We start from the raw sequence: 25,319 nt of genomic DNA on the forward strand, positions 1-25,319 counted from the left end.
GGGTTTAAAGGTCCATGCATGTTTGGCTCTATTAACCTGTGCCCTCTATCACTGTACCCCATGCAGAGTAGAAGGGGTGCCGAGCTGAGCAAGGCAGAGCCCCTGCTTTAAGAGACCAGAAACTGTCCTACCAAGTAGATTGTGTGTGAAGAGCTGAGACAGGTTCAAGTAAAGAACCTCTTGGGTTCTGTGGATGGAGAGATGAGTGGGGAACCTGTAGAAAATATGGTCACTGAGCCTGGGCCTTGAATTTTTCATTCTGTTCTCAGCTACTCAATTTGTTTGATTGTACTTTTGTAAAAATATAACTAGCACCTACACTGGGAGATAGGACCATGGCTTCTAATTTCATAGAAGGAACAAGTCCTCTATCTGGACCAGCTTTCATTCACCTGGACACATCACTGTTGATGGTGATGCATATTGCTACATCAGGTTGTCTGAATCTGTTTGCATGTTTTCTTGGCCTGCACCTCTCTCTGCCTCCATTCTGTTCTCAAGAGGCCTCTTATTTTCCTCCTTTAATTCTTTATACCACATGACAGATGCCTCTAATTTACCCTGTTGGCCAGCCACCGTGTTCTTCACCTTCCCTGTGCTGCCTCTCGGCATCAGCCTCTTGGTTTTCCAGCCTTCCCTCTTCTCAGAAAGAAGAGTGGAGGGGCAGAGATCTCGGTGATGCTAGGCCCAGTTCCCAAACTTTCTCCGTTGTGTCACTCTGGGCTGTCTTTGCCTTTATAAAGTAACCTCCTGCCTCTGAGATCCTTATGTTTTTCCTCTTATTTCTTTTCTCTGTTGAAGCGTTGGGCAGTTCTCTCTGCACAATTCCAGTATGCCCAAATTTCATTTACCACAGTTTAGTTAAATAACACCAGTTCCCCAACAACACAGTTCAGATTTCAGTCACCATGAAGTATTGTGAGTAATTGCACAAAATAAAAACTTCTCTGCCAGCTCTTCAGTCCACAGATCACTACATAATAACACATGTGCCTCATGATCATGACCGGTCACCTCACTGCTTTTTCAGTCTGTTGGTGATTGGTCACAGTGCAATTCGTTTCACCCTCAGACAGCAAATGTGTGGTTGTATTGCTTCCTTGCCTCTGCCGATAAGCCCACATGACACATTACAGAAATGGATCATTGAAAGAGGGACTTGGTCAACAAAGATGAATTGCTAGAAGTGAAACTGAATGCATTGAGGAAGATTTGAAAACGATGACAGCAAAGTGAAGCTAGGACCAGACCTAGGCCTACATGAAGCTATGGTACACTGCATAATTGAAAAGTCCCATGAATGTAAACACCAAGGTTAAAGTCGCTTCAACACCTTTTAATTTAAATCGCACTGGAAACAGAAAGCTGCTTGTGGTTTAAATGATGGAGCATTTACTTCAACTTTGTTTGTAAAAACAAACAAAACAAACCAAAACACCTGCCATCAGTTTGGCTAACATTCAGGCCAAAGTGCTTAAGTTATTAGTTGCCTCATTGAAAGAAAACAGTTATAAAAGGAGATTGAGGAAGGACTTTACTGCCAGTAAAGGATGGTTTCATCATTTCAGAAATCATCATGAATAGACTAACGTTAAACTGTCTAGGGAGGCTGCTAGCGTGGATAAGAAAACTGCTGTGAAATTCGTACCCAGATTCCAGAGATTAGGTAAGGCAGGTGTTGCGATGATTGTCGAGAGAGACAACCCCATCACGAACTTACACAGCTAGAGATGTAGGACCATGAAGTGATCCTGAAGGAGATCAAAATAGATGAACTCTCATATTAGGAGGCAACACAGAGTGTTAAACCGATACTTACCTGGCTGGTTAACTGTGGCCCAGGAATTAGGGTCAAGAAAATACAAACATGGGGGCCTGGGTACAATCCTGGGGATGAGGGAGAGGCCCCATCAGCAAGGGTTTCACCCTAATGCTTAAGCGTGCTTACATGTTTGCAGGGCTAAAAATGGGGTATATCATCCTTAGCTTAGAAAATGACATTTTGCCAGAGAGGGAGAAACTTAGAAATGTTTATTCTAATCCCTTGCCTTGTGAGATTTAAGCTTAATATAAGATTCAGAAGTTAAATGAAGATAATACAGTGTTGCAGAATAGAATGACAAGAAATATGACTCTTAAGAAACACGTGAAAACTTGTATTCTATGAATTTAGGTTTTGCATTCTCTCTACACTCTCTCTGCAGCTCCTTTTTGTAATCGGTATCTACTTTTCTAAGAATCTTGTAGGGGGACAGCAATTAGCAATGCTAGTTTTTCCTGACTATTTTGTAGCCCTGTCTATAGCAAAATTTGAAAGTGTGTCAAAATAAATTCTAGTAGTAAATTAGGAATTACATTGTCTAATGCCTCTCCAAGTTTAAAAGCGAGGTACATATATTTATAGCTTGAAAAGCTTGAATTTCTAATGCATAGCCTGAATTACTTTTAACACAAGTAATTTGCAATTACCGTTAGCTCTTTGATGAAAAAAGAAAGTTAAGAAATTTTGTTTAGTTTTGCATTAGCTAAAAAGTATAAAAATAAGTGATATATGTTCATTATAGAAAACTTGGAAAACTATCCTATCTTAAAAATCACTGTCCTCTGGACTGCCGTTAGCTGCTGTTCATCCGTGTGTCCTCCTGGGTGTGTTGAGCCCCCTGGGGCTGCTCTCATAGTTGGTGCCCTATTCCGATGAGTCATAGCCCACACTGCAGCAGTTGATGCGTGAATCCAGCTTTCCTAGAGTCATTCCTGTTAAAAATTTTGGCGAGTAGGATTTATTTTTTTCCTGTATATCACAACTTTGCCCCCCCTTTAACATTGTATCATGAACATTTGCCTCTAAAAATAGAGTTTTTCCTCCTCTGTGAGTTGCCCACTTAAGGACTTTGCCCTTTTCTGTTGGTCTTCATCGTTCACTAAAATTTGTAGTTACTCTCTGTTAGTTCCCTTCTTTGACTCTTGCAAACGCTTGGATATATACCTCATATCAGAAACTGAAAAAAGAAAAGGCTCACTGCCTCTCTTTACTTGGTAGTAGGAAAACATACTCATGCTTTTATGAGTTAGAAGGGAGCAGGAAAAACTTTGGTAAGTGATCTGATTTAAATACGCTTGCTTGAACCTGGAAGTCGGGAAGGTGCCTGACAGACCGGAGACGGGCAGATGCGCAGTGCTTTCGGTACTGACAGCTGGTGTTGGGCATTCGTAAAAGAGAGCTGCTGGAGGTACCCAGTTGGTGTCACCAAGTCACCAGACTGCATTAACCTTAGTGCCACGTCAGGATCCAAGGCTTACTTAAATAAATGTAAGCAAATATTTCCAAGGTCCAAGTGATTAGTATTTTTAAAAATCACTTTGATTTTGAGGTCAGAGAAGCTTCATGATTTGACTCTAAGACGTGGATGTGTCAGCAAGTTGATGAGAATATGCATGTGCGTGTGCCGACCTTTTTGGGGAGGACAGGATCCGGTGAAAGTGCTGCTGCATGACATCTAATCCCAGCCAGCTGATTCATTATGAATAACTTGAAGCGTTTTACTCTTGTAGTTTGTAGAGTAACTCAGTGTTTATATTCCTACTCAGTAGTTCAGATTCTGAGGGTCCTTAGTGAATTGGGTTAGGTGGGGAATAGCTGTCCAACTAAAGATCAGATTAAAGAAGAATGATACTAACATCTTCTACGTGTTAATATGTTTAAAGAAATGAAGCAGTGCTTCTTACCGCTTGCTTGCAAATCTGATTTTAACAGCTGGCTGATAATGCTCTTCTGCTTTAGTGCTTACCTTTCACTGGTAGTCCCAGCTCAAGATGGGTTATTCCAACTGTTTGTACTCTAGAGGCCGGCCTCACTGTACTTTGGATCATTCAGAACTGCATGTTGTTCTTTCCCTCATTGGCACTGTTTGTACAAATCTTTTTGGCGCTGTGTGTTGACACTATATGTTACTTATACAGCTTTATCTGCCTGATTAGACTGAAAGCATCTTGAGGGTAAATACTTATGATTACTGTTTTTAATCTCAAAGCACGTATAGCACCAAATCTTGCACCAGTGAAAGTTTAGACATAGATGTTCCCCTTCAGAATCTTGTGTTTCATTTATAAACATGCCAGTTTAACAGGAATAGAGTAGTGGATCTAGGCAGTCGGTAGTCAATCTCATGGCTAACACCTGCTTCAAAGGGTGGCCTTGTACAGTTCCAAACATGTCAGAGACAGTCTTGTCTTGGTGTTAAACCTTATTAAATATGTAATTGTCATCCAACTTAATATTTTTTCTTTCTTTCACTGGCTGCAGAGCATCTTTAGGTGTAGTTTATTTACTTTCTTTACGAGTGTCTCTGGGCCTAGGGATTGATGTTACCACTGACTTCCACAAGATGGCAGACTAAACCCATTTTTTGGTGTTAGGTTTCAAACCATTTTTAACAGACATGCCTGTGCTCTTACTTACTGTTAAAAATCTTTTTTTGCTTTTTCTTTAGATGGGCGGTATCAAACCGAGAAATGCTCATAGCCCAGAACAGCTCCTTGGAATTTAAGCTACACAGACTCTATTTTATTAGCTTGTTAATGGGTGGAACTACAAATCAACGAGAGGCATTACAATATGCGAAAAATTTTCAGCCGTTTGCCCTAAATCATCAAAAAGGTGAGTCTAGAGTCAGCTGTTTTTAATGGTTGGGACAGGACCATGGCCGCCACTGGAATTTAAGTTTATCTTAACTAGATCTAATATACATTTGCTAATAAACTGAAACAATTGTAGATGATAAATCACTTACTAAAAAAAGCTTCTTGGCTGGCTCTAGAACAAAAGTAAAGCATTAAAGCCTCTTAATTGAAAAGTCAGAGAGAGACATTGCATTTGGGGGATTCTACATTAACCTAAGAGGAGGCAGAGAAAACGTAAAGTATGCACCTGCCCCCGGCATCCCCCCACCGTACTGCTGTTATGGCCACGACAGAGTGTCTGAAGGTGCGACAGGGTAGCAGCAGTTACCCCCAAGTGTCAGTGTAGAGGGACTGACTAGTTTTACAGCCAAAGATATGTGATGACCCCATTTATGACATTATTGTTACTTCTCTAGATAATGGTAATTATACTTTGCTGTGTATAAATTATAAGATCAGTATTTAGTGCTTCCCTTTTCTTCTTCTTTTTCTCTGTGCTGTTTCTTTAATAGAAACCAAGCTTAAGTACCAGAATTTTAAAAGACATTGTCAGTAAGTTATTTTATGCCATGTCAGCTGGGGGAATTCTTGCCTTTTTCAATGTATTACTTGCAAGCTCTGTTTCAGATGTGATCATTCACACCTCCAAATTGCTGCTGCTTTTGTTTAGACATTCAGGTTTTGATGGGAAGCCTCGTGTACCTGAGACAAGGGATTGAGAACTCACCATATGTTCACCTGCTTGACGCAAACCAGTGGGCTGACATCTGTGACATCTTTACACGGGATGCCTGTGCCCTCTTGGGGCTCTCCGTGGAGTCCCCGCTCAGTGTCAGGTATGGAAATTGTCCTATTATTGAAATGTGCGTTGCATTGGTTAGTTCTGCTTAATTTGTTGTCTAGTTCTTGACGTTTAAAGGTGAGAGAACATGTGTCTTTCTGAAGAAGAGTACAGTTGGTATTTCAAGAGATCGTCACAATTGGCAGTGACCTAGTTCTAAGTGTGGTCTGTGATCCTTTGGGGGGTCTCTGAGAGCCTTTTCCACTGTGTTCACGTTGTGGGTTAAACTGCTCCAGCCTTAGCACAGATCGGGGCAGTGCTCCCAAACCCCACAAGGACTTGCTGTATTCCTCATCCACCACACACTTGCAGATATTTTAGTTTTATTTAAGAATGTTCTTGACAAAACGTTAAAAATCACTCACTTTATTAAATTTCGACCTTTGAGTATAAATCTTTTTAATATTCTGTGTGCCCAAATAGGAAGCTCAGATAAAGCACTTCAGCTCATGCCAAATCAGGAGACAGTATGGTGATTGTCTCAAGAAAAAGCATCTGTATAATGTTTGAGTTATGAGCTGAAAACTAGTTGCTTTTTTCCTGGAACACAGTTTTTACTTGAACACAGTTTTTACTTTTACTGTCTTAAAAGGACTATAGTTACTCACACTCAGGTTTTTGGCAGATATTTATTCAGATGAATGAAGTAAGCCTGTCACGTCAGGGAAAGCAACTGGTGGTATCTTTTGCTACAGTGGTAAAATTCAAGATTGTAAGCTAAAATAGAAAGTTGGGAAAACTTGAACCGACCACTGAAAGCTTGACAGTTCGCCAATGCTTAAAGACATTTCTGATGAGATTGGTGGTAATAATAATGAATTTGAATTTTTTGATATTACATAATGAAATGTGCCAACACTTGGAAGATCAGTAAGATCTCACAAAATCATGCATGAGTAAAAGATTCATTCGGAGTACAAGACCATTGGATTTCAGTGGAGCAGGGTACAAAAAGTACAATGGCAAGGATTCAGATTCCACTTTCCAACTAACCTTTAAAAAAACTAGTACTTGTTGGGACTTCCCTGGTGGTCCAGTGGTTAAGACTCCATGCTCTCAATGCGAGGGCAGGGGGGGCCTGGGTTTGATCCCTGGTCAGGGAACTAGATCCCGCATGCCACAACTAAAGATTCCACATGCTACAACTGAAGATCACGCGTGCTGCAACCAAAGACCCGGGGCAGCCAAATTAAAAACAAAACAAAACTACTATTTGTTGAGTTTTGGTGTGGCATTAAAGAAGAATATCCACAGTTATCTGGAAAGGTGGTTTAAGTACTACATATCTGTGTGAGGCTAGATTTTTTTCACTTACTTCAACCAAAAGAATACATTGCAACAGATTGAATGCAGAGGAAGTTGTAAGAATCCAGCTGTCTTCTGTTAAGCCAGACATTAGAAAGATTTGTAAAAACGTAAAACAATGCTGCTCTTCTCACAGGTTTATTTTTGGTTTGGAAAATATAGTTATTTTTTGTGAGATTGTTATTTATAACATGTTTATTATTTTTAGGTGAATTAATCAATATTTTAATTCTCAGTTTTAATTTCTAATACAATAAATAATGATAGATATAACCCACAAAACTAAATGCTCTTTGAGATCCTTAATGTTTAAGCCTGTAAAGGGGCTGTGAGATCCAAAAGGTTTAAGAACCAGTTTTAAGAAATAACTTTTTGGGGACTTCCCTGGCGGTCCATTGGTTAGGACTCTGCTTCCAGTGTAGGGAGCGCGGGTTCGATCCCTGGTCGGGGAGCTAAGATCCTACATATGCCTCGCGGCGCAGCCAAAAAAAAAAAAAAAAAAGAACCTTTTTAGCTTTTCTATTTATTTGACTCCTCCAGTGTTTTGAATCCCTGCTACGTGCCAGGCATTGTGTGGGACACAGAGATGAATAAGGCGCAGCCTGTGTTCCATAGGGGCTCCATCTGGGCGTAGGAGACAGACTCGTGCAGTTAACTGTAAGGTGTGGTGGGGCTGCAGGTCTGGTTGTCTGGGGCGGACTCTGAAATGAGCGGAGACCCACGCGCAGGAAGTTTACTGGGATCAGCCCCTGTGGGGAATGAAAGCAGCAGGACCAGGCAAAGGGAGAAGCCGGACTGGGATACAGTCTCACCAGAGGCCTCAGTCCACCCTGTGGAGCTCTGGAGCTGCAGCGGCCTGTGGAGTTGTCCCAAATTGGTACAACTTTTGTATCCTCAGGTGGAGCAGCCATCGAACGTGTCCCTGGTCAGGTCGCTTTCTCCAAATGAGGACAGTCCTGAAGAGGGACTCAGTGGAGAGCTGACCGCCAGCACTTCTAGATGAGAAAGGTGCTTCTGCCCTGTACAGGGGTGATCTGGGTCTGGAAGGAACTGTGCAAGAAAATGTTTCAGAATGTCATTAATGTTAAGAATGCCACTAATGGACTTCCCTGGTGGAGCAGTGTTTGAGAATCCGCCTGCCAATGCAGGGGACACGGGTTCGAGCCCTGGTCCGGGAAGATCCCACATGCCGCGGAGCAACTAAGCCTGTGTGCCACAACTACTGAGCCCGCGCTCTAGAGCTCGTGTGCCACAACTACTGAAGCCCGCGTGCCTAAAGCCCCTGCTCCGCAACAAGAGAAGCCACTGCAGTGAGAAGCCCGGCCACTGCAATGAAGAGCAACCCCTGCTCGCCCCAACTAGAGAAAGCCCGCGCGCAGCAACAAAGACCCAATGCAGCCAAAAATAAAATAAAATAAAATTATTTTTTAAAAAAATGCTATTAATGACTGGTAGGCAGAGCTTATTAAATCTGGTGGTTTTGTAAACTGTAAGACTGTGTGCGTGCGTGCGCGCACGCAAAATGGAGGGCTTTGTAGTGCTTTGAATCCGATGGCCGGGGCCCTCTGCACACAGCACGGAGTCTGGAGGAGTTGGTGTTTCCTAGGACCAAGCTTTCTGACACCTGGCCTGGCATTAACATTTCCTCTTCTGCCCTCCCAGTTTCTCAGCAGGTTGTGTGGCGCTGCCAGCTTTAATTAATATCAAAGCTGTGATCGAACAGAGGCAGTGCACTGGAGTTTGGAACCAGAAAGATGAATTACCTGTGAGTGCCATTTTCTGTTAGTTATTACCTCTCCTGTCATTAGAAGAACGTGGATGTTAAGGATTTTAAATGCCTGTCTTGCCTTTTAATCAGGGAACATTATTGTAGCCTTTTGACAGGGGTTCTTTTATGTGTATGTAGACATGATTAAACAGTAGAATTGGGGAGCTGGTACATTTTGGAGGCGCGGGAGGAGCTTTCTTACCGTTTTGACTTAGAGTGGCAGTGACAGCTAATGAAGGAAAGCATCAGAAGTGGGGAGGGTGGATATACTGTAGCATGTGGTGTGTTCTAAGTGCAGTTGCTAAACCACTTGTACTGTGAACTTTTTAAAATATGAAAGCAGTGAGTCAACTTGATTTAGTTTTGTCTGAAACATTGATATTTCTGAGATCATGGGCTTGTGCTGGTTATATTTTTCTAATACCAATTAAAATAAGTGTATAGCTGTTAAAGGTCGTCGCAGTGACACCTGCGGTCATCAGTGGCCCTCCCGTGCTGTGTGTCCACCGTTGTCACGGACTGGGCCGTGGTTTTAAACATCTGCTCCAGTCACTTGCCAACTCTCTAACTTCTCAAAGCAGTAGTTTGTCCATCTCTGAAATGGGGACCATCCTTCTCTTTATGGGGCTATTAAAGGCTGGAGGTAACAGAGGGATGCTTAGAATCCCTCTGTATAGGACACATAGTAGGCAGTCAGGTTTTGTTGCCATAGTAGTTATGACATGGAGCAATAACAAAGGTCATCGTGTGTGTATGTTTCCACCAGGCCTCTGACAGTAGGCACTGAAACTTTGACGGGAATTATCATTCCTGTCATGACTTGGTCACAGACTCTAAAGGGCTAAAATATGCATTGGGCTTTTTGCTTTTTTTCTGCCACCCCTGTGCGCAGGTTTATCTGCAATTACCCTGTTCTTCCAGCTGGTAACTGTCGGTTGGTTGCCCCAGCTTCTCAGAGATCTGTCCTGATGAAAGGCGCAGGTGCACTGCCTGTCCTGAGTGTGGTCGGGACACGAGCAGTACCCTGCATTGCGGCTGCTCATTTGAGCAAGTGTAAAGAACTTGAGCCTTCACTCGCTTTGCTGAGGCAGGTGCCTGCAAGAACCTGGCAGTTTCCCAGGTGTATTGTCAGTATCTTTGACACTTGCGCACTAGAACAAAGCACACTGAAATCTGAATTCACCCAAAGCCTGTGTGTCAGGGTAATAAAACAGTTGCAGGGGGGAATGATCTGGTCATTTTTTCTCAGGATTATTGTTACACTTTGCCACCTTTCTTGAAAGAATCTGAGCAATAGAATTTTATGTAGATATAGCCATTTTAGATTTAAAAGGAAAGAAAACAGAAAGAACTGATGTTTGTGGAGCCTCTGTCCTGTGCTAACCACTATGCTAAGGTGATTTCATAGCTTTTGTTTTGTTCACTGCAAAGAGAGATAGCTGATACAAGTGCTGTGAGCTCAGATGGATGGGTTGTGAATTCTCCTGCTGAACTTTAGTTTAAAGCCCTTGTTTCAGGTAGTTTCTCTGGACAATTACACATAAAACATGGAAAAGATCTGGATCTGAAGCCCACACAGCAGTAAACAATGTTTAGTCTGCCTTTAAAGGAATTATCACATTGAATTGTATCACCTAGCTAAGGGTGCTGTAAAAACAGTCAGGATTTCTGGTGGGTTTACTCTTCGATATATCTTGATGAATTTTCAAGAGTATTTGACTTGTAGAGTGTTGCCTTGCCTTTGACTCTTGCTCTCAGGCATCAGAATTTGGTTTGATACATAGTGTTAAAAATAATTTAGAATTGTGAGGTAATACTTTGAATCCCAAAGACTGTCCATCTTTGGTTAGTTTAGAGGAGTGCTGTAAAAAGTTACCTTCAGATGAGTAGGTTTGATACATGTTCTTTGCTGCAGAGTATGTATTGACATGTGGATGGTTTTCTGTAATATAACTTGAGCCTTTTACCTTTTTTTAAAAACAGATTGAAGTGGACCTTGGTAAAAAGTGCTGGTATCACTCAATATTTGCCTGTCCTATTCTTCGTCAGCAAACAACAGATAACAATCCACCCATGAAATTGGTCTGTGGTCATATTATATCAAGAGATGCCCTGAATAAAATGTTTAATGGTAGCAAGTAAGTGTCTGACTTTTTCAGTGGCAGTAAAAACAAAAAGAAACAAATACTCTTTTGGAACTTAGTGGGAAGATAAGTAACAAGGATAAATAAATGTAGCTAGAATTTAGAAATAAACAGATTTCTTAACTACTTATTTAGTTTAGTGGGTGGTATCTTTTCTCAGTCTTTAGTCTTTGTTCGTGAATTTATTGATTAGATTTATAAGCATGATCTTTAACTCTTAACTTTTTGGGTGAGTGGTACATTGTCATCGCAGCCCTTCCCCTCCCTTTTACACAAATGGTAGCATGCTATATACACTGTTCTGAACTTTGCTTTTTTTCACTTAGTGATACATCTTGGAGATTTTTTTATGGTATAGAAAGAGCCCTCATTCTTTTTTAAAGCTGTAGATTATTCTGTCATATGGAAATGTGATAATTTATTTAACCAGCTCCCTAACGATGAGCACTTAACTTTTGTTACTATAAAGTGAATTACCGTATCTATGTGTGATTTATAAATTTGTAGAATTGTAATTCAACAGGTATACACATTTATAATTTCTATACATAATGAACCCAAATTTAAAAATACAGTCTCAAAACCCTATTTCTAGCTAAGGCAGCTAGAAAATTTCTCATTGGGGTTCATTTCAGACCCATTATGGTGAAGTCTTTCTTTTAAGAGAAGGCCCTGAAGCTGTTCATGTTCTTCCCAGAAACCCTGGGAGTGCAGGTAGGTGGTGACTTGAAGCCAGAGCTTGATCTTGGTTGAGACCATGCTGGTTTCATGTGCCACTGCAGGGTATTGTGTGCCACAATGGGGCATGTAGGCTGCTCTGGGTAGGCAGAGCAGCTGGCATCAGATTTGCTGCATGTGAGTGGATTGTGACACCAGTACCTCTGAAAGTCATTTTGAGATAGGTATGAGCTAAACCTTGGAGAAGAAAAATTGGATTTACTTCTGAAACCCCAAAAGCAATTTTCAGAACAGTTGTCTTTGTTTTCAAAATAGTTTTCACTGATTTCCACTGAAGAAGAGCCTTGAAGTTTAGCATCTGGCTTGGATGGTGTTTATTTGTGACCCTTCAAAGCTTGGCTGTTAACATTAAGGGAAAGCACAGTTAATCCTCAAAGCAAAAAACAGACGTGTGTGTGTGTGTGTAATTGTTAAAGACTCTATAACTAGATAAAAATTGAATGCTCGGTACTGATCCTGTTCCTTGATTCAATGTTTTCTTTCTTGTCTTTAGATTAAAATGTCCATATTGTCCAATGGAACAAAGTCCAGGGGATGCCAAACAGATATTTTTCTGAAGAAATAACTTTAGTTTGCAATTTGTAAGTGAAACTGAATCGAGAGTGCATTTCAGAAGAGAACGTTCCATTTAATGCAGCTAACCAAGGACTCCCGTGTTTATATAAGCTAATGCTCCGGAAACTTTGCCAACATTTTAGTGTATACACACTGAGGGGAGTGCTCCAGATGAATATTATCATAGGGCTTTATTATATTCTTGGTCTTCATTTCTGATCAAGTAAATACACCAGCAGTTGTCATTCAATGCAGGTTTTTGTACTTAATTATATGGTGATTTTTTTACTTTTTAAGAGCAGAAACAGAAATTTACCTTCCTGCCATGTGTTTAATATTTCTCCTGCTTTTACTTTTGTCATTCTCCTGATAACTGTAAGCCTTGAGAATGTGTGCGAAGAAGTTTTATTTCCTGTTATATATACATAATTAAATGAAAATTCTTCAGAAAAAGTTTGAAAAACTGAATTGTGGTTATGAAACTAATTTGCAGGGGTTTTTTTGCTTACGGAAGAGAGCTGTGATAGATTCCAAATTTGCTTTTTGATGTTTTCCTCTGCTCCAGCTCTCACCAAGAAGTCAGCAGACCTGCATCTGAGCTCTCCTTGTAGCCCCAGCAGGCTGCCTGTTATAAAATTCCATCACCAATTTATTAGCAGGTTGGTGTGAGCGGTCTTCCACTAGAACAGAGTGGAAGCAGTACTATTGTTTCTTTGCTTTTATTGCCAAGAGGTGCTTGTTTTAAAAGAGTGTTCAATAAAACAAAATTTTGAAGTTAGAAGTGTTCTTAAGTTGATATTTGCTCTCTTGGTCTTGGTAGCCCTCTTCTCTACAATCTGCTTTCAGGACTTGGCTGTTTATATTGCATTTGTATATCATTGCAGGCACAGTGTTGCATGTGTGTGTGTATATATATGTGTATACATATATATGTGCACCAGCATCAAACATTGTGTATCTGGAGGGGAAGAAGCATGTTCCAGTCCTAAAATGCAGTTACCAGACTCAACACTTTCAACCCTTAAAGTTAGAAGCTAGCAAATTTTCTGTAGTGCAGAATATGTTTATTGCTGTTTTTGTATTTGAATAGTATACTGTTCAATGCCTCTCTTCTGCAAAGCATATCATCTCATTGACTGTGAATCTGTATATTATTCTAATGGATACAGATAACGATCTTTTCTCTTGTGAGGTATCTTCATTTAATGCACTGTCCAGAAATAGCCATGTGTAAGAGTCTTTCTCTGTATGCTGAACTACATGGAAAAGACTTCTGTGGACATAATTCTGACTTAAACCCATGAAGTTACTTCATTTTGAGAAGAATGTCATATGGAAATCACCAAATACTTTGCAACTCTGTGTCGTCTGACACAGAACTGAATATCAATAGAGGAAAACTTTCATGAGAAAATGAAGAAAGAAGAATACACAGAAGCAAAGAGAAATGTGACGCTTCACATTTTAAACTGCAGATTGACTTCGTTTGCGGGGGAGGGAGATACCAGATCTGGTGCTAAGTTAATTGGAAACGGGCAGCATTTGCTGTAGTGTATCCTAGCCTGGATGGTTTATCCTGAAATGTTCACCTGAGGGAACGGGGATTTGTTTGGAAAGGAAAGGGGTACTGCTTGATTGCTGTGTGTGATCAGGCTGATGGCAGGAGTTACTGTGTGCTGGGGGGCTTGGCCAGGGATCGACTGGCCTGCTGAGCCGCTCGCTTTGCCCAGCCTCCGGCTCAGCCTCACGGCTTTCCTGTCGGCACCCTCTGTCCACTAACACAGTGAAGGAAGGGAGCAGAGAGAAGCTCCTTGGACTCCAGGAGAAGGTAGAGAACTCCAGGCGACACTCTGGCCGAGGATGTAAAATTGCTTTATTATGTATTTTTTCCTTTGAATGAAACCCAGAGTGTCTTTTTTTTTTTTTTTTTTTTTTTTTTACCTTTTTCTCACTAGGCCAGATGTAGTTTTAGTTTTAGTTACAACTTACTCTCACCTTTCCACCTCAGATACCTGCACAACATTTAGGCTTTACATAAGGTTGGAACAATACAGACATTGCTCCAGAGGCTGGTGGTGAATGTCTGTTGGCGGCCAGACACTTCACACAGCTGGCTCAGGCCAGTTTCAAGGAGAAAATCAGGAGAGAGCTCTGCTTTGTCCCTTTCCCCGTGTTGGAAATCCTGTTGACAGTTTTCTGTGCAGCTCATGAAACTTTAGAAAGAATATGCTTTAATGGAAGCATTTGATTTTACAGCTTCCTGGGCAAGGTCCTTGTGGTCCCACTGGGCAGGGTTAGGGCCAAAAATTTGAAACTCTATTGATCTGACAATTTAACATGCAAATGATGTAACCTTCTTTAATTAAATGCATGGACTTAAAATTCACTGGTGACTAAATGTGAAGGAGAGAGGTGGATTTGAAGAGGCCAGGCCTTAACCAAAGATGCCGAAATAAAACGTGCTGTCCTTTCTACTCTAGAAACACCTTCACCGATGGTGTCAGGACCATGTCATTACGGAGGCTGTCAGTCAGTAGCGCGGGAGGATGCGCTTCGTCGCTCTCTGCTTCCTCTTGCAAAAGGTCGTGAAAAAGAGCCAGGGTTTTTACAGTCAGACTAATTATGTCCATTGAAAACAGAATTTCAGAGTGGTTTCTTAAATTTCTTTAGGAAACCATTTCCATTTACCAGTCATGGACAAAGGCCATGGGACTATGCTAAACCAGTAAAACCTTATCAGATTCTTAGATTCTGATTTAGAGCATCTGTGCTTTCAAGTACAGTCTGAAGTGCAGTGGCTAAGGTTGTCTTTTGATCTTTTTTTCTCCTTTGTGCGATCATCACAAATGCCATTTCTGTTGTTTTAGTGGTGATTATATGATACTTCTAATACATAAATGAACGGGTATTGGTGCCTCTTGATTTTTAAAATTTCGAAGAAAAGAGCCACCTCATATTCATAGGGTGTGTGAGTATTTTGTGGGTGTATGAGCATTTGATTGAAACTAAGGAAATTATGAAGTAAATCTTTTGTTTTGATTTTTCTGTAGCAGCTGATGTATACAGAGACACTAAAACCCACGCCACATTTTGTGGGGCAGTGAGGATCCTTTTTTCTCTCCAGGTAGTCCCACAGGTTATGCAGTTTAAGTTCAGTATATTTTATGCTGTGAGTTATTTTCCACCTCGGTGGTTTCAGCCTTTGGGACAGTAGTTACTGCAAAAACCAAGAACTCTTGGTTTATCTGCACAAGACAAGCTGCTGGTAGACATTAGCCCTCTGGTTTTCCAGCTCAACCTCTGATTAAGTGGATTGACAGTCAGGCTGGCCAGTCTGCTTAGTCAGCTGACTCAGGTTATTTTCAGGGAAGGCATGGAGGCATGTTTGGTTAATTTCATCACTAGGATGTGTAAGGTGAAGACACAAACCAAATACCTTTAATTACTTAACTCTTCGTACATTATCTTTGGTAACACTAGAATGCTCTGGTCTTGGGGGAATGTTAGCAGGGAACACAACAGAAGGTTTGGTGCTTCATAAGCCTGTCCGGCTATGGCAGGTTTTATGTAGTATGGTGGTGTTTACCATAAGCAGGTACAAACTTCACGAACTGTTCTTACTCAACGATAATTGAATAGATACCAAAAATGGAATGACAAATGTATTTTAATAGCAGATGAGGCAATTAGTTGTAGGGCGAGTTTTTCCGCTGTTGATTTTACTTCAAGATGTAGGGAGAGAAAACAGTTTAGTTTTCAAGACATTTCCCTCTACAGTTTGAAACTGTAGTGAGCATATGCTTCATTTACTTCCAAAGAGGCAGAAGCAGCTGGAACTGGCTTATAGCACATGCTTTGTTTCATGTTATGGGTGATGACCTACACTCTTATTTTAATGTTCTCCAGCAAGGCAGATGTGGGGTTCACGAGGACTTAGTGCCTGATCTTTTCTTTTGGGAAGGGGTGGGAGTGAATGTATCGGGGACGGGAGGGAAGCTAGGAGAAGAAAATGGGAGCGTGAATGAGTGTGCATGTGTCTGAAATTCACCATTACCCCCACCTGTGTCTAGCAAGGAACAGGTATTTAATGTATTTTGCTCCTGACTGCAGTGTGCATGTATTTTTTTGCCCTCCTCCATGTTTTCTAGACTTATACTAAAAGGATTCATCAAATCATCTTGTTCAGATGGCTCAGGACTGTATTTCTTTTGCTTACCCTGTGCTCTTGGGTTCTATAGTATTTCTATAATTATGTAACAATAGTGTTGCACTGTAATCTATCATATAGAGCTATATGTATGGAAAATTTTGATCAGTTTTTTTAAGAAATGTATCCTGTTTGCAAAGGCACAATAAAGTTGCATCTTATAGACTATAGGCAATAAAGCTAACAATAAACCTTATTTAACACAAACCATATTCACATTCTCTGTTCATTTGATCTTGAGAAAAGTCTAGCATATCCAGTAGTTTCAGGGATATCATTTTAACTTAAAAGGTTCTGATATATTTAATTTATAAATCTCAGACTGATATAATAGAGTTTTGGAAAACTATAAGAAATGCTTTGTTAATGTGTGTATTCCTATGTAAAACACATGGCTTCTCCTGTGTATATTTTTAAAAATTAAAGAAATGCACATTTGAAAAGTGTTTTGTGGAACCAGTCTGTATAAATGTGACAGGTGCCAGAGGTAGGAGGGAGGGAGGGAGTATGGAGGTAAGAGAACATCGCTGTCTGTATTTGCTGAGGGTCTGCATGTAAAGAATTTAAGGAAATATCTTTGTCACCATCTCATCCTGTTTCTGGGCCACCAGCAGTGTGAGAAGAGGAGGTGGCTGGGCACTGTCCCCAGTTTCTAAGGGGGGAATTGGGTTAATGTTTACAGGTTCCTGCCCCTCATGCTCATCCTGTGGATGCCTGGGACCCTCTGACCAAGTGAATAGTGTGTGACTGGGAAGAGGGACCCGGAAACAGCTCTGCCCAGGCTGCTGGTGGAGTGGGGCGTGAACACCCAGCTTTGCCAAGGAGGAACAGAGGACGAATTGTCATACACCGTGACACACTAAGGTTGTAGAGACCAAGGATCTATTTGTGCTGCTTCTGTATATTTTCTAAGAAAGACTCATTCTCATCTGAAATTTTAGAATGTTTCTACCTAGGGGAATCAGGGTGGGTTCTACCCAGTCGCATTTGGAGCTAGTGGTCCAGAGGGTATAGATGCGGCCTGGCATCACCACCTATCCCTGCATTTGGGGCTCTCCAGACTCAAAGTGTGGTGGGTCTCTAGCAGCATTGGCATCACCTGAGAGCTTGTGAGAAATGCAGAATCCCAGGCCTCAGCCCAGACCTGATGAATCCACATCTGCATGCTCATGAGAAAACTGGCTTCCTTCACAAGGAGCTTCTTGGATGCTCCCTTATTTTATGAAGTATCCTTCCTCTTAAATGTGGCAGGTAAGGATCACATGTACTGAACAAAATTTACCCTGATGACTAAGTCCAGAGTCAAGAAAAGTTAAATTGAGTGTGTTTGAACTCTGTTTTAGTATGGTTATTTTAAAAATCAGTGTATTTCTTTAGGCATCCAGGTAACTGAGGGAGTGTTTGTTGTATTCACAGCGTGGCAAAGTGCATTTTCCACCCCTCTCCAAATGGGGAAGGTTGAGTGCCAAAGATGTAAAATAATAATAGATTTTTGTCATGGCAGAATAAAGACTGAAAATGCACCTTCAGATGAACAGCTTGATGCTTCTCACCCTCAACTCCCAGTAGAGAAGCTTGATGATAAACAATATCCCAGCAAACACAAATGTCACTTCCCAGAGGACACTCTTTCCTAACTTTTTTTCTGGCACTCAGTAAGAAATTAATATAACCCTGTATACACATAAAAGTTTATAACTATGAAACAAGTTTTACAGAACTATATATTTCATGCTTATGTGTGGTGCACTCTGATATTTTTTATTATTTGGTTAATGCTCATCAAGACAATTGATTTCATGACTCTCTAATGGGTCGGGATCCACTGTTTAAAAAAGCCTTGCATTGGGAATTCCCTGGCGGTCCAGTGGTTAGGATTCTGCGCTTTCAATGCTGAGGGCCAAGAAGCCGCGAGGCCCGGCATGAATGGGTGCATGCATGCATGCATGGATGGATGGATGGATGGATGGTTGGATGGGTGGTTAGGCAAGCCAGCCAGCCTTGCATTAAGGGACGATAGTGTAATGATCCGTTCACAAAGCTTCATTGAAATCTCCTGTCAATATGTATGATAGTATTTTTTCTTTTTCCAAAAAAAACTTTTCCTTACAGCGGGGTGTTATGCTCCCATGGGTCTTCCATGCTAGCAAATGTAATATTCCTGAACATTAGAAGCACTGCCTAAGCAAGGGCTCATGTGTGCAGGGAACTTTGTATCTCCTTAGCTATGCTTCCTTCCAGCTTAGAAAAGTGCGAAGTGCTTCAAACTAAATACTGGCTTGGGCAATAGAATCCATTAGTTAGTAACTTAAGCAGTTGTGTGCCTGTTAAATGCAGAAAGTATTTAATATATCATGGAATGACACCTTCAGTCATTCAACACGGAATTTTTTTTTTAAGCGCCAGGCACTGGGAGGAAGCAAGTTCGTGGGCCTCCAGAAGCTTATGGACTGCTGATAGATGCAGAAAAGGAGAAAAGTACGAAGACCCTGTAGTGAGGTTAATTCCCACTAGTGACCTAACTACTGGATGATGATGGGAGAGAAGAGAAAGGAAAGATGTAATGATTTGTGTGTGTGGTTTTTTTTTTTTTTTTTTGGCTGCACCCCGCAGCTTGCGGGAATCTTATTTCCCCAACCAGGGATCGAACCCGCGTCCTCGGCAGTGAAAGTGTGAAGTCCTAACCACTGGACCGCCAGGAAATTTTCTGATTTGTGTGTCTTTAAGGTCCACTCTGGCCACAGTGGTCTGAAAGGTGGTTGGGGAGAGGAGGAGGTTAGACCCTGGGAGGCCAGTACAGTAGGTAATGAAGCTGAGAGTGAGTTTTTCTTGAGCACTCTAGGTTCCGGGAGGAGAGTGGTGAACAAGACAGACTTGTTCTCTACTCTCAGTGAGGGTAATCTGAGAGAAGCGTAATGAAAATGCAGCAAGGTGATGCTTTTGTCACACACAGTGCTCCAAAATCTTTTGTAATATATAGAGGCATTGAAGCGTTCTTGTCTCTCAAAGCGATGGGACTCCTTGCTCTGGTGTTCTAGAAGATATTCCCATTTCTTTCTATTGTCTCCAGTTTCTAGGTGAGTTTCCAACTTCTCCACACTCTGCTTACTTATACTGGTCCCCTACACTATGGGGGTTGTGTAATGATATGCCAATCTCCCGTTGGGACTGGTCTTTTTACTCCGTTTGAAGACTACATTCAGCCACAGAGCAAGTGCTGCCCTTCAAATGAAAGGCTTTGGTGTCCTTTCCCCTCTGAAGCAAAGATGTACCTTAAAAGGAAACACGTTATTTGTTAGCATTCAAGACTGTTTCGGGAGCTTTCCCCTTTTGATCAGGTTAGAAATGCATTTTAGGTTTCCTTTCATTCTTAACACAAGACTGTTGCTTTTAGTTATTTTAGATTAGTGAGCTAATCAGCCCTACAGAGGAATTTCACAGGAAATTATTACATTGTCGTGAAAGCTTTGAGAGGTGGTTCTGGAAATTTGGGCTGAGGGCCCGTGTCTGTGCTAGTGTGTATCAGTTAGCACCATGTGTGCTGCAGGCAGTCTGGGGTATGTGTGGTGGCTTCATGCTATCAGGGGACCCAGGCTCCTGTCATTCTGCTCCACAGCCTTGACGTGTGGCCTCAGTTTCACCTCTGATCATAGCTGTGTTCCAGGCAGGAAGGAGGAGGAAAGGAGTGGGGAAAGAACAAGCTTCCAGCTGAGTTAGCCCCTTTGAAGTCTTTCCCGGAAGCTCTACCCAGTGACTTACTAGCCACGTTTGGCTGCAAGGAAGTCTGGGAAATGTAGTCTTTGAGCCTGGCACATCGCCACCTGTAATAAAATGAAAGTTCTGTTGGGAAGGAAGAAGGGGAGAATGGTTGTTAGGAAAGCAACCTGCAGTCTCTGCCACACTTAACCATGTATTTCAACCAAGAAACAGGTGAAATTTGATTCACAGAATGGAATTAAGTCATCAGCACCAGTAGTCAATGCTTTCACCTGCCCTGAGATACTGGACAAATGAGGAGTTAGCTGTCAGTGCTTTTCACTGACAGTACGTCTCCTCGAGCTGCATTTCTTGGCCCCTGGTGGTATTCAGAAGCAGCAACCTCGCCCTAACTTCCGACAGAACCCCTGTTCTACTCTTGTTCTAGAACATTCTTCCCATTTGTTGAATTTCAGAGCAGGTGGTGACCTTTGTTTTCTACCTTGGGCTGCATAGGTTAAAAAAAAGTACATTTGGTTTTGAGATGCTTTTAGGCTTTTAGAGAATTTTTAAGTGCTCTACAGGCAGACCTTGTTTTATTGCACTTCAATTTATTGTGCTTCACAGAGATTGTGTTTTTTACAAACTGAAGGTTTGTGACAACTCTGCGTTGAGCAAATCTATTGGTGCTATTTTGCCAACAATATTTGCTTACTTCATGTCTCTGTCACATTTTGGTAACGCTAGCAATATTTCAAACTTTTTCACTATTTTATGTGTTACGGTGGTCTGTGATCAGTAATCTTTGATGTTACTGCTACGACTTGCTGAAGGCTCAGATGATGGTTAATACTTTTTAGCAATAAAGTTTTTACAATTAAGGTATGTGCATTTTTTCAGACATAAAGCTATTGTACACTTAATAGACTACAGTATAGTATAAACATAACTTTTATATGCACTGGGAAACCAGAAAATTCGAGTGATTTGCTTTATTGTGATACTTGCTTTATTGCAGTGGTCTAGAACCGAACCTGCAATATTTCTGAGGTTTGCCTGTATTTGCCTAATTTTAAAATTAAAAACAGACTGTAAAATATTCAATATAGAAAAGCAGTTAAGAGTTTGGGCTATGGGATTAGACCTGAGTTCAAATCCCAATTCCACCAGATTCTAGTTGTAGAATCTTGGGCAAGTGATAGAAACTTCCTATCTATGCCTTAGTTTACTCACCTGTAAAGTAAAATAAAAGTTCCTACCTCATGGTTTTGATGAGGCCTAAGTGAGATACCCGGCCCGTGGTGAGTGCTGAGTAACTGGTAGCTATTATTTCGTTAAGTCAATGAAACATAAGACTGATGACATATGCGGGTCACAGCCAGCTCAGAGACAGCAGACAAGGGGAATTTGTAACTGGCATGCAAATGTGAGACAGGCCTGCAGGGATGGGGCCTTCAGTAGGTGCTGAGATGACCAACGGTCGGGCACATCCTTTTCCCACTCTGCTGGCCTCAGCCAACTGTTCTAAGGATGTAAGACTCTCCTGTGCAGTGGACAGGCACAGCCCCCACCAGCACAGGGAGGGTGGTGGCGCTCAGGATGCCAGGCTGAAGGGAGCTTCACATCACACCGTGCAGAGGCCACGTCCGTCTGGGACTGAGCTCTTGTGAGATTTGTATGAAGGGCTGTCTTCCGCACACAGGGGTGGAGATCCCTGGGTATACTAGCCTGTGGATCCATCAGGAATGACTATTGTGTACCCCTTTTTGCAATAGAAATTGGAAGAATCAGACACGAGTGGCTGCATTCAGAGTGTAATTGGTGCAACAGTAATTTTGAGAAATTCGGTACAAGTTCATTTTTTCAGTATACATTTGTAACTATGTTCCAGGAGCTGTTCTAGGCACTTGGAAAATACATATAAATGTGTGTATTCTTGCCAAGAACCTTTTGAGATAGGGACTATTGTTACCCTCATTTTACAAGTGGGGAAACTGAGGTATTGAGACGTTGTCATTTGCTGGAGAACACACAGTTAATAAGTAGCAGAGCCAGGGAGCTGCTTTCAGAGCCTCTGCATGTAACCTAATTTAAGGTTATCGTGGCCTCCTGCAGCTCCCTTTGGTGGAGAGGCATTGCTCAAACCTGCTTTTCAGAGCAGGTTAAGGGGTGCCTGTCCCTACCTGTTGTAAAATCATGTGCAGGAAGGATTTGTATACAGGCCCAGGGCAGAAGGGAGGGGCAGCTTCTTGCTGGTTAAAGGAAAAAAAAAAAAAAAAAAAAGAGAGCCTTCTCCCTGACCCACTTGTTGAAGAGTCATGGGGGATTTCCAAGCATATGGTGGGCTTTCTTAAAAACAGTTTAAAAGCTGGAGAAAGAAACCACCAATTTCTCTGTTTTTTTCTTCCACAAATAGGATACATTTTGTTAAGAGTACGCATGTTTGTTTAATGAACCACACTGAGGCTGGATTCTGGCCAGCTGATAAACAAGTGTACTGCCTAGTACAGAAGTCATTTCTCTAGTTCCTGTTTTTCAGGGTCCAAAAATGTGTTGTGGGCATCTTTCACATAGGAGAATTTGTAAAACCAGAGCTTCAGGCTAGAGATTGGCAAGTAAAATACGACTGTTGGACCTGAGGCCTTCGGCTTTGAACTGTGGGTGTTTCTCCCGCACGTGTAGAACAAGCAGGCTGGATGTCTGTGGCCTCCGGAGAGCCCTGAGCCTAGATTCGCAGCCCCCACCTAGCATGCTTTAGGCCTCCTGGTCTGCAGACTGGCATTCTATTTTCTTCCTGGTCTCGAGGGCCAACTCTAATGAATGCTTTTTCCTATGTTGATGTTTTAAATCTCCAAATTGTTGTTTACCATATTATTTGTGGTAAGTGAAACCCTTTTGTAGGGGGTATGAAAAAAATCAGTAAGTATTATATTTAACCCGCTCTGGAGCCTCCCTAGCATGGCTCCCTGGCTGCTTACACCTGAGCTGCAGGTTGGAGAGGAAATGCTCTTTTCCTGTCCCTTCGCCCTGGCTCAGATTCTCTGACATTGGTGCTCCAAGGCCATCCTCTCCAGTTAGTCCCATGAGGACAGCCATCCTTACAAGTTTCTCCCGTGAGGAGAGGAGTGCCCTTTGTGGGATGCTTCTCTCCTCACCTCTTTTAGGGAACCCAGAGACAGCTCAGAGCCTGGCACCCCCTCCAAGCTGGGCCTCAGTCCCTGGGGTGGCTCCCCCCAACCCTGGTCTGGTTAGCTTGGTATGTTCAGGAGGAGGGGTCAAGAACCAGATTTTGTCTCAAAGGAACTTTCTCAGCTTTCATTTCTGCTCTCCCACACTCGGGATACTTTTTCCTCTAGAATTTTTTCTCAGCTTTCATTTCTGCTTTCCCACACTCGGGATACTTTTTCCTCTAGAATTTTGTTCTCTAAAAGTAGACTGTTTTTAAAAATTAAGGCTGTGGAAGGCAGTTTCTGGGAGGCAGGGAAAGCTCTATTTCTGCCCTGGTGTTGGCTATGCGAGTGTTCATTTAATAGCGACTTGGAGCTGTATGCTTATGACTTGTGCATTTTTCAGTATGTATATTTTACCTGAACAACAGAAATGAAGATTTTGTGATTTATTATGAGAGGAGTATCAGCTCATCTGTTGCCAAGAAAGAACAAAAGGAAGGAAGATGATACAAGAAGAGATGAATCCATTTCAATTGATGTGAAAATGGAGGGGGGGGGTCCAAGGTGAAAGTGGGCAGTGACCCAATAATTTTAGGTATTCCTCCTAAAGATGTGTGCAACATTTTAGTAGTGTTTGTTATTATAGTAGTGGAAAATTGAAAACAATTAAATGTCAAGTCAGTTAAATGATGGCACAACCAAAAATGGAATGAGGTTTTGCTATTATGAAGTATGCCATAGGACTTCCCTGGTGGTCCAGTGGTTAAGAATCTGCCTTCCAATGCAGGGGATGTGGGTTCAATCCCTGGTCGGGGAACTAACATTCCGCATGCTGTGGGGCAGCTAAGCCTGTGCACCACAACTACTGAGCGCGCACGCTCTAGAGCCCGCGTGCTGCAACTAGAGAGAAGCCCGCACGCCGCAACGAAAGATCCTGCATGCCGCAACGAAGATCTCATGTGCTGCAACTAAGACCTGATGCAGCCAAGTAATAAAAAAAAAGTTTGCCATAAATGTTTGTTTATTACAGCCACTTATAAAAGCATAGTGCAATCCCATTTTTTAAAAGTATATATTTTATATATATGCATAGAAAATAATCAGGAAGAATGTACACCGTAATATTAACAATGGATTATTCCTGAGGTAAAGAATTATGGGTGATTCTTATTACCTTGTCTTTTAAGTTTTTTCTTCCAATGAGCATGCATTTCTTCTACAACACGGTAAGAGAGGAAATGCGTGTGTAGGGCTGCAGTTTGGGCTCTTAGCTTCCTCACCAGAGTCTGTCTGCTACGTTCCCACATCTGCTGGTCTGGGGGAGGCCAGGGCCTGTACCAGCTGCTGTCACAATTCTGCCTTTACAAACTGTAAAAACTCACCGATGATCCCAGGAGCATGTTCAAATACAAAATCTCAAGTTCAGAGAGAACTGACTTCCCTTCAGCTTTCCTGATGCTCAAATCTTGTTTGCAAAGGGCAGCCTCTCCTCTTTCATGGGTCCCTCTGCAACGCAAGGGCTGGGAGAACCATCCTGCCTCCACTTTGGGATTTCACAGAGGTTTTCTTCAGAGGTCTAGTTGTTCATTTTCCAGGATTCAGTTCACCCCTTCCACTTTATTTGAGGAATTCCTGTTACCTGTATTGTTTCACGCTTGATTATTAAAAAGTCTGATCCTGTTCAGCTACATCATAGAACTCTGTCAAGTCCTCTTGTCTTATTTCATTACCTCCTCGGGGCTCTGGGCGCAGTAATGGGTCTATCACAGGTGCTCAAAAAATCACTCGTTCTCTTGAGGCTTGAGACACAGCTCCCCATGCTGAGACAGAGGCCTCCAGAAGAGAGACCTGAACCGTGTGGAGGTCGAGCCCTGAGCCCTGCTGGGACTCTGACCCAGCTGCCCCCCCATCTCTGGGCTTCAGCCTCCTCCTTTGTAAAATGACTGGGGAAGAGGTTGGGGCTGAGTGGCTGCCGAGGCCCCCGCCAGCCCTCACAGCCTGGTTCTGAGAACACAGCTTGCGGTATAGCTCTGACCTACCTCCCCTTTACCCCAATATGGGAGCGCAACGGTATTATAACCCTTGCGGTGTACCGTAGACATGGTAGAGTCTCGTTTTGTGTCAATTAAAGTAAACACGTAAAGAAAAAGTTAACCCTTCCCACCCCACCCCCAGGAAAACAATAATAATGAGAATGAATACATATGGAAGGAAG

General features: G+C 42.0%; 1 protein-coding gene across 1 annotated transcript in view; it reads left to right on the forward strand.

The window, feature by feature from the left end:
* Nucleotides 1-16,605, forward strand: part of RMND5A (required for meiotic nuclear division 5 homolog A) — a 59,976-nt gene extending 43,371 nt beyond the window's left edge. The window contains exons 5-9 of the mRNA XM_061211046.1: nucleotides 4,491-4,657; nucleotides 5,351-5,516; nucleotides 8,489-8,591; nucleotides 10,578-10,732; nucleotides 11,970-16,605. Coding sequence (XP_061067029.1) covers nucleotides 4,491-4,657; nucleotides 5,351-5,516; nucleotides 8,489-8,591; nucleotides 10,578-10,732; nucleotides 11,970-12,033 — 655 coding nt within the window. The 3' untranslated portion in view covers nucleotides 12,034-16,605. The remainder of the gene's footprint in view (nucleotides 1-4,490; nucleotides 4,658-5,350; nucleotides 5,517-8,488; nucleotides 8,592-10,577; nucleotides 10,733-11,969) is intronic.
* Nucleotides 16,606-25,319: the final 8,714 nt, after the last annotated feature.

Source organism: Eubalaena glacialis, chromosome 14, assembly GCF_028564815.1.
Source record: "Eubalaena glacialis isolate mEubGla1 chromosome 14, mEubGla1.1.hap2.+ XY, whole genome shotgun sequence".
Classification (NCBI taxonomy): domain Eukaryota; kingdom Metazoa; phylum Chordata; class Mammalia; order Artiodactyla; family Balaenidae; genus Eubalaena; species Eubalaena glacialis.